The sequence below is a fragment of the Oncorhynchus kisutch genome, linkage group LG14 (assembly GCF_002021735.2).
Source record: "Oncorhynchus kisutch isolate 150728-3 linkage group LG14, Okis_V2, whole genome shotgun sequence".
NCBI classification, from domain to species: Eukaryota; Metazoa; Chordata; class Actinopteri; order Salmoniformes; family Salmonidae; genus Oncorhynchus; species Oncorhynchus kisutch.
The window spans coordinates 17891710-17906339 of record NC_034187.2 but is presented as its reverse complement, the minus strand read 5'-3'; the positions used below and the strand labels follow the sequence as shown (position 1 = coordinate 17906339).

General features: G+C 44.4%; 1 protein-coding gene across 14 annotated transcripts in view; it reads right to left on the bottom strand.

The window, feature by feature from the left end:
• Positions 1–14630, bottom strand: part of LOC109904237 (E3 ubiquitin-protein ligase HECTD1) — a 40938-nt gene that overhangs the window by 1518 nt on the left and 24790 nt on the right. For 3 of the 14 annotated variants that reach the window (XM_020501465.2, XM_020501466.2, XM_031787947.1), the window contains exons 20-40: positions 13612–13746; positions 13346–13485; positions 12899–13222; positions 12615–12781; positions 12189–12365; positions 7978–8802; positions 6927–7148; positions 6506–6684; positions 6074–6230; positions 5693–5915; positions 5501–5555; positions 4635–4817; positions 4028–4244; positions 3673–3877; positions 3275–3476; positions 2708–2845; positions 1924–2555; positions 1597–1675; positions 1410–1503; positions 1144–1294; positions 690–834 (exon numbers count right to left, since the gene is read on the bottom strand). In XM_020501465.2, the coding sequence (XP_020357054.1) occupies positions 690–834; positions 1144–1294; positions 1410–1503; positions 1597–1675; positions 1924–2555; positions 2708–2845; positions 3275–3476; positions 3673–3877; positions 4028–4244; positions 4635–4817; positions 5501–5555; positions 5693–5915; positions 6074–6230; positions 6506–6684; positions 6927–7148; positions 7978–8802; positions 12189–12365; positions 12615–12781; positions 12899–13222; positions 13346–13485; positions 13612–13746 (4650 nt within the window). Of the gene's footprint in view, positions 1–689; positions 835–1143; positions 1295–1409; positions 1504–1596; positions 1676–1923; positions 2556–2707; positions 3477–3672; positions 3878–4027; positions 4245–4634; positions 4818–5500; positions 5556–5692; positions 5916–6073; positions 6231–6505; positions 6685–6926; positions 7149–7977; positions 8803–12188; positions 12366–12614; positions 12782–12898; positions 13223–13345; positions 13486–13611; positions 13747–14630 lie in introns of all 14 variants that reach the window. The other 11 variants (XM_020501467.2, XM_031787949.1, XM_020501468.2 and 8 more) reach the window with 10 other exon arrangements.

Here is a 14630-nt window from a genome sequence, read left to right as displayed (position 1 = left end):
GGGCCTTTTATTGTCCCCAGCACAAGGTACACCTGTATAATGATCATGCTGTTTAATCAGCTTCTCGATATGCCAATCCTGTCAGGTTAATGGATTATCTTGGCAAAGTAGAAATGCTCACTAATAGGGATGTAAACAAATGTGCAAATGTTTATTTCAGCTCATGAAACATGGGAACAACACTTTAGGGAAGGGAATGGGGGATACAACTGAATGCCTTAAACTGAAATGTGTCTAACGCATTTAACCCAACCCCTCTGAATCAGAGAGTTGCAGGGGGCTGCCTTAATCGACATCCACGTCTTCGGCGCCCGGGAAAAGTGAGTTAACTGCCTTGCTCATGGGCAGAATGGCAGATTTTTACCCTGTCAGCTCGGGGATTCAATCCCGCAGCCTTTCGGTTACTGGCCCAACACTCTGACCACTAGTTTGAACCCTGTCTATAATCCCAGAGGTATGGAGTGGCAGATATTAGTGATGGAGGGGTAGTGTCATTCTTGGATGATGATAATATTGTACTATGTTTTAAAGATAAATAGAATACATTTAATATCAAAACATTCCCCAAATTCCTACTGTCAGCATTTCTGAAACATGTCAACATCATTAGGATGGCTTACTGTACTGCAAGGTTGACATAGTTTCCTAAACTCAGTCGTGACTTGCATCATAAAGAGCCCTTTCCTTACCTTTCGAACGATGGTGAGGCGTGGGTGCAGGTTTGCCAGACCACCAGGGGGCAGAGTGGAGCATCCTGTGGTGAACTGGAGGAAGGCTTTCCTCTCGTCAGACGACATTCCACAAAGCACCCGCACAAAACGCAGGAACCCAGGACTGTGGAGAGGACAAGGGAACCAATGAAACCGTTAAAAGGACTCTCCAGCGAAATATTAAAACCACCAGCTGTTAGATAGCGCCAGTTTATGAACTGGTGCTTTAGTACACACCTCATGTTCCTCCAGAAACAAAGGTCATTAAGTAAGTAAGTCATGTTCTGGTCATGTCAGTGACCTTGCCATTTGAGTCCCTTTTAAAACATGACTAACAGTCAATACAAGGAGATCTAACGACAAAGAAATGATTTCCAAGTTGGCCAAATGAAGTTCTATTCTACAAGCTGCAGTAGATGGAGGGTCATCATACCTGTCCCTAGTGTAGCCCAGCTTGGGCTCTGTGTAGTTCATGACATCCTCAGATGTCCAGGATGGAGACTGGTTTCCACACAGAATCATCTGCACCTCCTTGTGACTGAAGGAGCTCAGCTTCTCCATGGGGAACACTCGGTTAAAGCCCTCTGAGAAAGGAACCGTTCATTTCATTACTTCCAAAGTGTAGTGTAGGAAAATAAACTCATTTGTGATAACTAATGCTAAAGAGATACAATCTGCGAGTCATATTAATAGGCATACCTCTGAATGCCTCCATTTGTTTCTGGATGCCAGTGTGCATGCAGAAGTCAAACATGAGCTCCACGTACTCCTCAGCATTATCCATGGTCACCATCTGGATGGATAAACAGAGGGAAACAGGACAGTTTCAGACAACTCATCTAACGAATACAACTCAGGTCAGAGCCAACAGTGGTGCTCTACCTACCTCGTCATCCGCATTGGGCTTCAGATCCACTGCTGAGAACCCATGCACTTTGGATGAGGGGCAAAACTGGAAATTCAATCTGAGAGAAAAGGGACTCAAAATTAACCATGTTGAATGATGACATAATTTTACAGCTGTCAAGATCAAATACTATATCAGCATCATGGGAAACTGACAAAAGAAAAGTGAACAAATTCAAAAGCGATTAATCATTGCCTACAAAATAATGTATTTAGCAAAAATGTCATTCCAGTTCAGGATATTATCCACTGAATGCCTGACTAATTTAAGAAGCTCAGTAAGAGTGGTGGTAGTAGCTGTGCTCACCCCAGGTCCTCTACACTAAGTGGGGGTCCGGAGCCCAAGGGGTTCTTCAGCATGAGGTCCTGCAGCCTAGTGTTCTTTTCATCCTCAGACTGACTGTTGTTCCCCAAGATCAGCCTCCTCTTCACCGCCAGCTCCTTCATCTCTTTCAGGAACTTGGCCCGGTGGGAGTTGACCCGCTCAAAGTCCTCCCAGGTCAGGATGCCGTGGTACCAGGCCGGGGGCTTGGGTTTAGGGGGGTCCAGGATGAACTCGGACTTGGAGTCCTCGTCAAAGCTGCCGACAGAATAGGTGTCCAGGCTCTCCTCGGTAGACGCCTCTGACTGGATCTCTGAGAAGTGGTGGTGCTGCTCGGTGGGATCGAGGAGGAGAGGGCCCCCACGGGAGGCGTACAGCAGCTTGGACATGTTGCTCTTGATGTCACCCATACAGAGCAACTTGAAGAAGGGTCGTGAGATGGGAAGGTCCACCAGGCGGTTGTCCTGAATGCACTTGGCCAGGAAGACCCCCAAGAAGAGGAAGAGTTTGCTGAGGCGCTCCAGCTCGTCACTGTCCTGGGGGAATGGGGCTGGGAACAGGCCGCAGGAGCGCTGGACATAGTAGCCTGGAGGTTTCAGACCCCCACCCAGATCTACCTGATAGTACACAACACAGTCAATACGAAGCAGGACATTTTCATTGACATGACCTTAACACAAAAATATTAATTAAAAGGTGACACTGACATGGTTCAAATATTACCGTTTAGATCTACATTTTAATAATGTGACAGTGAAGCAGCACTTACCTGGCGAGACTCATCATCTGGGAAGTCATCATCACAGAGCCATATACCCAGAGATGCCCTCTGGAACTCAGCTGCCACCAGAGCATAGAACTCCAGTGTGGGACCCAGGCCTGTACCCTCCTCCCCCTGGAATTCAACCTGGGAAGAGAGAAACTGGTCATTCGCTACGACCTCTCATAACCAGTCACTATGACTTCTCATAACCAGTCACTATGACTTCTCATAACCAGTCACTATGACTTCTCATAACCAGTCACTATGACTTCTCATAACCAGTCACTATGACTTCTCATAACCAGTCACTATGACCTCTCGTGGCCATGCCATTCAAAGAAATAGGGGAAGACATTACCAAGTTGGAAAAAACAGGTGTACAGTAAGATTACAAAATGTATGCCTATGAATTGGATGAATGAGTACATATTTCACACCATTGAGCATGACATGGACCACTTATTCATGGGTACCAATGATAATCAATAATCCCTTCACACAGACTCTCCAATGAGCATGCATGTTAGTCCAGGAGTACAATTAATCTGGTTTAAATCAGGCGTGGTGTTTTACTTCCAAAACAGATTTCCTGTCAGCGTGGATCTGCATGACGCGCTCAGCCCACTCCATCATCTGGTCTCCGCGGGGGACCTTGACTCTCTCATGTTTGAGCCGGCCCACCCTGAACTCCCCAGGGTCGTCTCTCCGCACCGTGGTGGAGGGCCGCGAGCGCTCCATGGTCGCCTCCCGCCGGTTCTGCAGCCACACTACCGCCCTGAGGTACACCGACAATACAGTAAGAAGTCAATGAAATGAACAGCAATAATTGGCCCTGTAATATGCGAGAGCTGTATTAGTTTGTTATTCAATGCTATATAAACAAAGACATGAAATGGGTGTGGATGTGAGAAGACGTTGCACCAGTTTCAGGAGTACACACCCCTTTTGTTTAAACGTTAAGTAGCACTAACCTGGAGGCTCCAAACGCAGTGCAGGTGAAGTAGAGCTGCCGGGTCTCGAACGGGATGAGGAAAGGACACTTGCTGGTAAGCTGCTCACACCATTCTGGGAGGGCCCCGCTGGCCAGGGCCAGAGGCTCCTCAATCTGCTGGAGAATCTTCGTTGTGACTTTCTTGCTGGTGAATTCCTCGGGCGATGCATTGAATTGGAGGTCCTCTACATATGGTAAAAAACAGTGTGTTATTAAGAACACCAACAAGTAACATTTTCACTGCAAGAGGATAATAAAATAAGGTAGCATATTATCTTCAGGTGATATGTGATGGGGAGGGGGGGTCTGAGGTGGTATTAGGTGTGTATCTGTACCTTCCTGGAAGGTGCGTGTGTGGCCCTGGGGGTCTCCTCCGATGATGAAGAGGATGCGGAGCAGCTGGAGCACATCCTCCACACCGCAGGCGCTCTGGCTGGAGCCAGCCTTGGCCTGGGCCTGCTCACTAGCCACACTCAGGATGTCACACGTCTGCATGGCACCCAGAGACCCAGGGCTCAGGCCCCCCGACCTGCACCCATGCTCACAAAAGTCCTGCAAGCAATCATATGGACCGTGGTTTAAACCTGATGTTTCCTCAGCTACCTGACTCTACAAACTCTCTGATTAACAGCAAAGACAGTAGCATAAAACTGGACATGGCTATTTTGCTGCACATACATCCAGTTACTGCATTCTCACAATCATTATGTTCATACAGCAAAATAATGAAAGGGAACAGATTCACTATGTAAATCATGGTAATGCAGAATTTACAGAACAGCCACAAGCCATTTGGATAAAGTTAAGAGAAGAGCAAAAACTGTCTAACAAGTGGCTAGACAAATGACAGTCAAGCAAGAAGGAAAACAATATATCAAAACAGAGAAGGGAAAATAAATAGATACATAGACAGATAAGCAACATCTTGATGCCGGTCTATACCTTGTATGCAGCTATGAGCTGAGAACAATTTCTGTTTTTCCTAATACTTTTATTAGTGCCGGTTAATTTCCAGTGGCGCAGGAAAGAGGAGTCTGCATTCTTCTGCATGTAGGTTATCAAGTCATTCTTTGGTAATTCATCAGTGCCAAGGTATTGCTCCACATGCTCTACAGACCAGCAACCCTACAACAGGAAGAACCAAATGTTGGTCTTTCCTGATTGTAAAGTCTCAAGGAAAATAGACATGCATTACAGTAGGTTGGTTTAACCACTAAAAAGAGACCCGTGCAGTTACTCTAGTTACATTATAACTAATAGGGTTTTAAGTCACAGTATCCTTGCTGCTTTAAAGGTTAGTGAGATAGGTCTGTCTTAGTCTCAAAAACCCAACCCTAGGCAACAATGACTAGGGTCTGGTATCAATAACAGACTTTTTTGGCAACTTTGATAAGAGAAAAAAAAGTCCTTGTTCCGGAGTGGGATAGACAACTCTCCCAACAAATCACAATGCAGACATTCCAGAATGTTGCAATTCAAAACCGAAGTTCAGGCAAAATCTTTGCAGTGGTTTATGGAAGATAGCCACTTGCGAAAAGCACTCACTAAAAATAACCTCAGTGATCTCAATCTTGCCAGCTACTGTTTAGTATTTTATTCAAGCGGATAAGGTAGTGATGTGGGCAGGGACGCAGTTCCTCTACACCATAAAGAGTCACTGTTGCCTAGGTCAGGTTTTCGAGACTAGGTCTGTTTAATTATCCAGGAGGAGCATTTCGCTACACATTGAAAACAGCCACAAAAAAATTCACAGCAAAGATTTAAAAAATGGGCAGGAGACGGGGGGAGGTGTGGAACTTGTTAATTACCATTTTTCTGCTTTCCTTCTCTTTGTCCGAATCCTTCAATTCTCTGTACATTATCCTGCAAAACAAAGTAAAAATGGAGATCTGCCATTAATTCCAGCTACTTTCAGTTTAGGTTTCATCATAGCGTCAAGTTAGTATCCCGAGGAAAAACTAAACACCCAAACAAACTAGCATCCTGCCTGGTAGACTTACGTGTATGTGGGTTCCCAGATCCGGCGTAGTTTATCTGATTTGATGCTCCCGTTGCAGGAGACCTGTAGAAGCTTCTGGACATAGTAAAAGATAGTACCCTTGTAGTTGGAGAGGGGTAGTTCAACTTCTCGGGTGGTTCCAAGCCCTGCCACTTTGAGGATGAGGGCGAGGTGGGGGGAGGGGGCACACTCAACCTCTTCCTGGACTTCAGAGCGAGGTGTACCTGCAAGGACAAGGAAAAACATGAGGAAAGAGCTCACCACTATGCCCTAGGGTGCAATTGAAGTAGGTGTGAAAGACTTGCCATTTGCCTAGTAATCATGTACAATCCAAGTCCATCGACAGATGGATATTGAACTGAACTGTGTCGTGTTTGTGTACCTGGGGGAGGGATCTCCAGGTCAGTGGTCTGCTGGACATTAGTCCGGCCTGGCCTGGGGTCAAACGCCGGGACTAAAGCAGAGAACTGCCTTTTGAGGACAAAGTCATCGTCCCAGGTTCTACGCCGACCCCCTTTGGTTTCATACTCTTCCTCTTCCTGATAAAACAGGACATGAACAGCCCTTAGTTCTCTGGGAGTGGCAGGCAAGGTATTACACACAACACAAACATGCAACACAGATCGACATTTACAGGAGAAACAAAACTTTCATAAAAACAAGGTCACATACATTTAGTCACACACTTCACATTCGAAATTGACAAGAACTTAAACTGAAATAGGGAGGTTTTCAGGCAATCCTTTTTTACGAGGGTGCAAGCATGCAATCGACAAGTACACTTTATATGAATAGAAACTGCAACAGATTTTACCCTATTAAAATGAATGTGGAAACCAAGGTTTACCCTGGACCGTACCAAAACTTCCTCATACTCTTGGTCTTCCTGATTGTCATCCTCGTTCTCATCATCATCATCATCAGGCTCAGGCAGATCCTCCTCATCATCTAACTCAGCCAATAGCGTGTTAGCACGACAGCTGTCCAGGAAGTCTGCAGGGAGAGGTGGTGAGATCTCACTAGAAACAACTTTGAGCATAATGCACTTCATATAGAGTCAGAAAACGCTAGCCAAATATACGAGGAGGACACTGATGAGTCAAGAAGTGTGAAACGACAAGATGGAAGTTATGCAGTAGAAACACGTATGTGTTAAATGAAGAAGCAGAGGAGTAGTGGAGGAGGATAGGAGAGATGTATAATATAGGAATAATAGTAAGTCTAGTATAGCCTACCATAAAGGGAAAACTCAGCATCCTGACCAGTGTCACTCTCACTAGACGTAGAGGTCAGGCTGGTCGTCAGAGTGTTACTGAGCAACTGGCCAACCGACAAACCTGTGGTTGCCGTGGCTACATTATTGCTGCTGGTTACTATGGATGTGGACATTGTAACAGTTGAGGTGGTACCAGTGGTGGTGAGGTTAGGAAAGCTCTGTGCACCCATGAGAGGAGAAGCTGCAAACAAAAACCCAAAATGCGATTAGTTCAAAACCAGAAAAAGAAGCAGGTATTATTTTGGTTCCAGTTCAAACTGAATGCTGGTTGTTCTTCTACCACTACACATGCTTGTCACATTCAAGCCTCAGTCAGCACCTTCTGACCACTGGAAGTCATGTTTTGAGTTTAAAAAAAAACTGTGCATCTTACTTTTAAAAGGTTAACATTAGAAAATAATGCACTGATTACCGCTCGCTTTACACAAGGATGTAATTAGAAAATAATGCACTGATTACCGCTCGCTTTACACAAGGATGACGCAAAAATGTCATTAGAAAATGTCAGTAATAGTCTGTCAGCAATGCAATAATATGATTTATTGGTGAGGCATTTGATTTCCCTTGGTTTAATGAAATAGCCTAATATTAGAGCAAAGAAAACCAGAAAAAAACTGCAGCACAAAAGCAAGAACACCATTCAGATATGTGTAGTCAGTGTTTCTTCTTCTTGGCTAGATGAGTGTCTGTCCTGTTTCTTCCCTTTTTGTGGTGATCAAGAGTCGGATTAGCAATCATATCAACATTGAACACAATCTACAATTTTACATTGCCAGGACAAATTTTGTTGACTACTACTCCAGGTTAATGTAAAAATGTGATAACTTATTACTGTACAAGCTGAAGCTAAACTCTAAACCAAAGCTACAAGGCTCCTTCTACAAGTCATGCCAATAATGTCAAGTGAGCTGGCAGGACAGTGGTCCCTTTATGTGTACTGAAGGCTGAGGACTGAAGGCTGAGGGCTGCATGTATCCCTGGCCTGCAGACAGTAGAGGCTGAATACTCACTGGCAGCGCTCATGACGTTTCGTCCCAGTGTGTTGGTGTTGTTGTCGCTGCTGCTGCGGCTCAGGTTCATGTTGTTGGTGGCATTGGTGCGGGACATGTTAGGAGCTCGCCGCACAAATGACTCCATGAGGCTGGCCTCTCGCGATGACAGGTTAGGCACGCTGGCGCTGGAGCTCATGGGAGCGCCGGCCGCCAGCAGAGAGCTAACGGACAGACGGGCACTGGCCACGGAACATAAAGGCCTCTGGGAAGCAGCCTCCTTACTGGAGGACTCAGACACGGAGCTGACGTCAGGCGAGCTGACGCTGACTAGTCCCATGGAGATGGCCGTGGCATCTGCCGCCGCTTGCCTGTCCGCGCCCGCTTTCCGCTCGCCTCCCTCCTCCGCGGTTATCGTGCTGGTGCTGGAGGCGGATCCGGCCTCGGACAGCACCACAATGGGTTCTTGGCCCTCTACCCCAGGGATGCCACCACCAGTCCCTAGTAACCCCCCCTGCTCCAGCAGGCTATCGGCCCGACGCTCTACCTTGGTGGAGCTGAGACTGATATCACTGCTGCTGGCCACGCTACACACCGAGCTGCTACTGCCCTTCCGGCTGGAGGAGCTGGCCCCTGCAGCCGAGGAGGAGCCGCCCTTGTCCGGACAGTTATTTTTCACCAGGCTGCTCCAGGACTGCGCTGTGCCTGAAACAGTGGATGAGACAGGTTTGGGTGACGGCGCAGACTCAGGGTCGTACCCTGGCGCAAGCTTGAGGTCAAATTTTCCTTCAGCACCCATACGATAAGAGTTTGAGCCACCAGCATCCCAGGTGACATCAATCCAGCCTGGAAAAGGATATGAATGTAGTGAGACCCAGCAGAGAGCAAGTCAAGACAGCAGTTCTGCTCAACACTGGACCAGATAACCATGTTTGTCTACAGGTGGGCTGAATACAGATTCAGACTAGATCCATTACTCACCATCAGTATACCATTCTATGCAGCTATACTGAAGCTGATAGCATTGTGCTGAATAGTAAAACCAATTTTAAGTCAAATTGAGATACTGGATGTCCCGATGAAACTGTATGGTCTAGTACTCTGGTCCAGGTGAAGCAGTCAGATAGAAATCATGAGTTACAGAAAATGACAAAGCAAGGTAGAATTTAGCAAATGCAAAGCTGAAAGCCACTTGAGAAAAAGGAACTGAATAATATCGTTGTCAATGTAAATATAAAAAAAATTGCAATGGAGCCCATTCAGAGCTTGCAAATTGTAACATCAACATGCACTCAGCTGACTGATGGAGACAATTAGTCAAAAAGTATTTAAAAACACACTGGAAACATGGCTGCCCAGAGATTTAACAGATAGCGACGGAGGAAATGATTGTACAAGTATGAAAAGGTTACCTGATAAGTTGGGGGAGAGGGGGGAGGGTGGCACTTCAAAATATCAAACTAATAACAAAAAGGGTATAATGGTAGTGACAGTTTGCAAGTTTAGTCAAATACGTAAATGATATGGGAGCGGTTTTAAGACGTTTGGCATACAGAGAGACATGTAATCCTTTACACGCCCCTTGTATTTAATAATAATACAAAATTAAATGTTAAAAATAAATAAAATAATGCGGTAGGAGAGCAATAGGAGGATGAGCATCACGTAATGCAGTCTAGTCACACAGCAGTAGCACTGACTCAGATCAACAACTACTACTATAGTGTAAGGTCAGAAGCAGTAGGTTAAGTAATAGCGCTATAGTGTAAGGTCAGAAGCAGTAGGTTAAGTAATAGGGCTATAGTGTAAGGTCAGAAGCAGTAGGTTAAGTAATAGGGCTATAGTGTAAGGTCAGAAGCAGTAGGGCTATAGTGTAAGGTCAGAAGCAGTAGGTTAAGTAATAGGGCTATAGTGTAAGGTCAGAAGCAGTAGGTTAAGTAATAGGGCTATAGTGTAAGGTCAGAAGCAGTAGGTTAAGTAATAGGCCTATAGTGTAAGGTCAGAAGCAGTAGGTTAAGTAATAGGCCTATAGTGTGAGGTCTAGAGGTCGACCGATTAAAAATCGCCATGGCCGATTAATTAGGGCCAATTTGAAGTTCTCATAACAATCGGTAACCAGCATTTGACGCCGATTATGGCAGATTACATTGCACTCCACGAGGAGACTGTGTGGCAGGCTGACCATCTGTTACGCGAGTGCAGCAAGGTGCCACGGTAAGTTGCTAGCTAGCATTAAACGTATCTTATAAAAAAACAATCGATCTTAACATAATCAATAGTCAATTACACATGGTTGATGATATTACTAGTGTATCTAGCTTGTCCTGCGTTGCATATAACCAATGCGGTGCCTGTTAATTTAGCATTGAATCACAGCCTACTTCGCCAAACGGGTGATTTAACACGAGCATTCGCGAAAAAAAGGACTGTCGTTGCACCAATGTGTACCTAACCATAAACATCAATGCCTTTCTTTAAAATCAATACACAAGTATTTATTTTTAAACCTGCATATTTAGTTAATATTGCCTGCTAACATGCATTTCTTTTAAACTAGGGAAATTGTGTCACTTCTCTTGCGTTCTGTGCAACAGAGTCAGGGTATATGCAGCAGTTTGGGCCGCCTGGATCGTTGTGAACTGTGTGAAGACCATTTCTTCCTAACAAACACCGTAATTCACTTGCCAGAATTTTACACGATTATGACGTAACGGCAATATTTAGACTTAGGGTTGCCGCTGTTCGATAAAATACGGAACAGTTCCTTATTTCCTTGAAAGAATAAACTTTTTGTTTTCGAAATGATAGTTTCCGGATTTGACCATATTAATGAACCTAAGGCTCGTATTTCTGTGTGTTTATTATATTATAATTAAGTCTATGATTTGATAGAGCAGTCTGACTGAGCGGTGGTAGGCAGCAGCAGGCTCGCAAGCATTCATTCAAACAGGACTTTCCTGCGTTTGCCAGAAGTTCTTCTCTGTGCTTCAAGCATTGCGCTGTTTATGACGTCAAGCCTATTAACTCCCAAGATTAGGCTGGCAATACTATAGTGCCTATAAGAACATCCAACAGTCAAAGGTATATGAAATACAAATGGTATAGAGAGAAATAGTCCTGTAATAACTACAACCTAAAACTTCTTACCTGGGAATATTGAAGACTCATGTTAAAAGGAACCAACAGCATTCATATGTTCTCATGTTCTGAGCAAGGAACTTAAACATTAGCTTTTTTACATGGCACATATTGCACTTCTGTTGCATTATTTATTTGACACTAAATTGATTTTATTTATTATATTAAGTTCAAATAAAAAAAGTGCTCATTCAGTATTGTTGTAAATTGTCATCATTTATAAAAAATAAATAAAAAAGTTAAAATAATAATTAACATTTAAAATGTTTAAAAAACTGTTTTAATATTTATTTTAAAAACATTGGCAGATTAAATCGGTATCTGCTTTTTTTGGAGTCTTCCAATAATCGGTATCAGTGTTGAAAAATCAGAATCTGTCGATCTAGGGCGGTCAGAAGCATTAGGTTAAGTAATAGGCCTATGGTGTGAGGTCAAAAGCAGAGGAGAAAGCCTTCAGTTGGAAAACCAGGAACAAAGGCTGGACCGTTTAGAAATGTTGAGTAGCGTCACCCACAAACCACCTGTACAATGTCTGATACAGACATTGTTTTTCAAGTTACTAATAATGTTATGAAAGGACAATGAACAACTGCTGGTTGATATTTTCTGGCTGACCCCCCCACAGTATTTAACATACAAAAGTGAGACTTTTCTACGAGCGTTAGTAATAGGTGCTTTGGGTTAAGATGCACTAAAGGCTCCTCAAATTATATAAATGCACTTGATGTTCACAATTTGTTTTGTGGTTGACCTACCATATTTATCAATGACTCCCTTGTCACTAGTTTTTGCACATCTTATGTTCAATCGTCATAGTTATGTAGCCCGATGTCTCTGAACTACTATTATAACACTGCCCCAGTGATGATGATGGGGTGACGTATGGGATTATTCTGGGATAAAGCTCAGCATTATGTCCTGCTTTAGCAGTTTAAACATGCATCATCATGTCAGCCGAAGTCCCGCAGAACATTTAACAAACACTTTTTTCATATAAAACAAAAGCTTTCTATGCAAGCCATGTGTGTGTGTTCAGTTCCACACAGAGGGATGTTTTATTAGATGGTGGGGCTCAGGATGTACTAGTGTCTTACCGTTATGGGCCTCCCCCGTCACCGTACCCTCTCCTGCTGGGTTGCCATCCTGGTCTCTCCACTTCCAGTCGATGCCCCGCACCACGCGCGCACCGGGCACTATGTACTTCATCACCTGGGAGCGGAATAGACGCCTCTGCCTGCGCAGGTTGGCCTCCGCTTCCTTCACTGCTTTACCTGTAGAAGGGAGAAGGAGGTTGGTCAGATTGCTTTGCATCATTCAAATCTAATGAATAATGATTCATAAACATAGTGTCTCAGTAAAATGAGTGCTCCTCGCACATACCTTACTAAAATACTTATGTGTTTTGACTGTTTCTTGACAGCAGTGGCGAGAGCTTAGACCCCCAAAGAGCAAGCAGAAGTGGCACGGACAAACCTCCCATAGAGAAGAAACCTCAAGAGAACCCAGGAGCAGACTCTTACCTAGCTGGTCCTCACACACACCACTGACGGTGCCATAGATCTCCAGGCCTGACAGAGACAGGTAGTGGGTCTGCCCGCTGGCATTCTTCCCCATCTGCTTGATGCGGATGTGTCTCCAGCCCTGTTTCTCATCTTTGGATGGGTCCAGAGGCCAAGTGGCTGTGGACCTTCACAACAGGACACAAACTCACTGTCAGAATCAGATATAGGTTTTGGATCCTGAGTTCTTCCTGACCATAGTCTCCTGGATAGGGGCCCTTCTGACTGGGACAAGGCTGACTTACCCCGGCTCGTTGAGACTGCAGTCCTCCACGTGGTTGTAGAGACTCATCCAGGTTTGGCCGTCTTTGGACACCTGGAACACCCAGTTCCTGAGGGCGGAGCGGCCGTAGCCACGTGCGTGGCGCAGGGTGTAGGCAGAGGGGATGACCCACAGGCCCAAGTCGATGGCGAACCAGGCGTTCTTATCATCGTTGGTGTGGCAGTTGAGGGCAGAGCTGTCTCGACTCAGGATGTCCTCCAGTCGTCCATATGGGAGGTTACGACCCTCAGAGGAGGTCACTACCACCAGGCCGTAGGCTGCTGGGTTCACCCACTCATAGGCAGTCCTGGAGACAGAGGAAACACACAAGATTAATACAAGGTTATTTTCTAAATACTTTCTTGTATTGTATAATAAGCATTTAGCTGATCATCAGGTCTTCACACAATGACGATGGGAGGAGACGTACTTTGCATTGGTACCAATCCAGTAGACTATTCCGTTCTCGTCAAAGTCATGCTGGTGTCTGAATGTGAAGGTCTGTCCCTCTCTTAGCTTCTTGACGAAGATGAAGGAGGATCTATCAAAATCATACCACTGCTTGGCAACCTGGGGGAGAGAAAGAAGATTACTCTGAGACCGCATGAGTGTTCGCTCAAACTGATCGCCTCAAATATGCTGAATGGACAGATAGTGAGAGAAGATGAAACATGGTTAAGTAAGAGGGGGTGGTACCATCTTGAGGAGGTACTGCTCCAGAGACTCCACGGTGGCCAGGGGCTCCATCTTCAGCATACGTCCGGTACGGTCGATCAGCGCCGTTTCCCCAGGCGCGCGCTCCAGACGGAAACGCAACCTCCTCGTCAGGATCTAAACACACACACACAGCAAGGACGAATAATGGGCATTTGACCTTTGACGAGTACTTGCAGGAGTACTTGCATTCCTCATGAAGTTGATTGAGAGAATGCCAAGAGTGTGCAAATCTGTCAGCGAAGCAAAGGGTGGCTACTTTGAAGAATCCATAGTAGAAAATAATTTTTGATTTGTTTAACCCTTTTTTGGTTACGATATTATTCCATGTGTGTTATTTCATAGTTGATGTCTTCACTATTATTCTACAATGTAGAAAATAGTCCAAATAAAAGGAAAAACCGTTGAATGAGGTGTGTCCAAACTTGACTAGTACTGAGATATTTATATATATAATAAATAAAGGGCCATTCATTTATTGAAACTATAATATCAACTGGTTATATTATATTGTGGAACACAAACTTTAAAAAAAGGTAGTAACCACAGCAGTGGTGCTTGCTTGTAGAATAGCTCTGCTATGGCATAGCATTGTTTTGTTCATTTAGCAGACAAAACACTTATTTCCCGAGCCCTTATCACTGTCAAAACACCTATTTTATAGTAAAAATAACCATGATGTAATAAAACAGAATAAAATAGAGCAGAATGTTAATCGCATCTCGTGTCTAAAACAGCTATTCTCAAAGAGATCATTTGAAACAGTGCTCAATTCGGCAAGATGAAATACATTTTTCAGAGTTACAAACCAAACTATGTCTTCTGTTAGAATTTAGATAATTATACTTGTTTCTTGTTATTTTCTAAAACGATTAACAATTCCACATTGAACACCGTAAGGATTTGAATTATGGCCAGAACATCTGGTTAGCTTAACGGTCAGCTTAACGATTCTGATGAAAATACACCGTCTTCATCAAACTAATGTTTTTGCAGTGTAG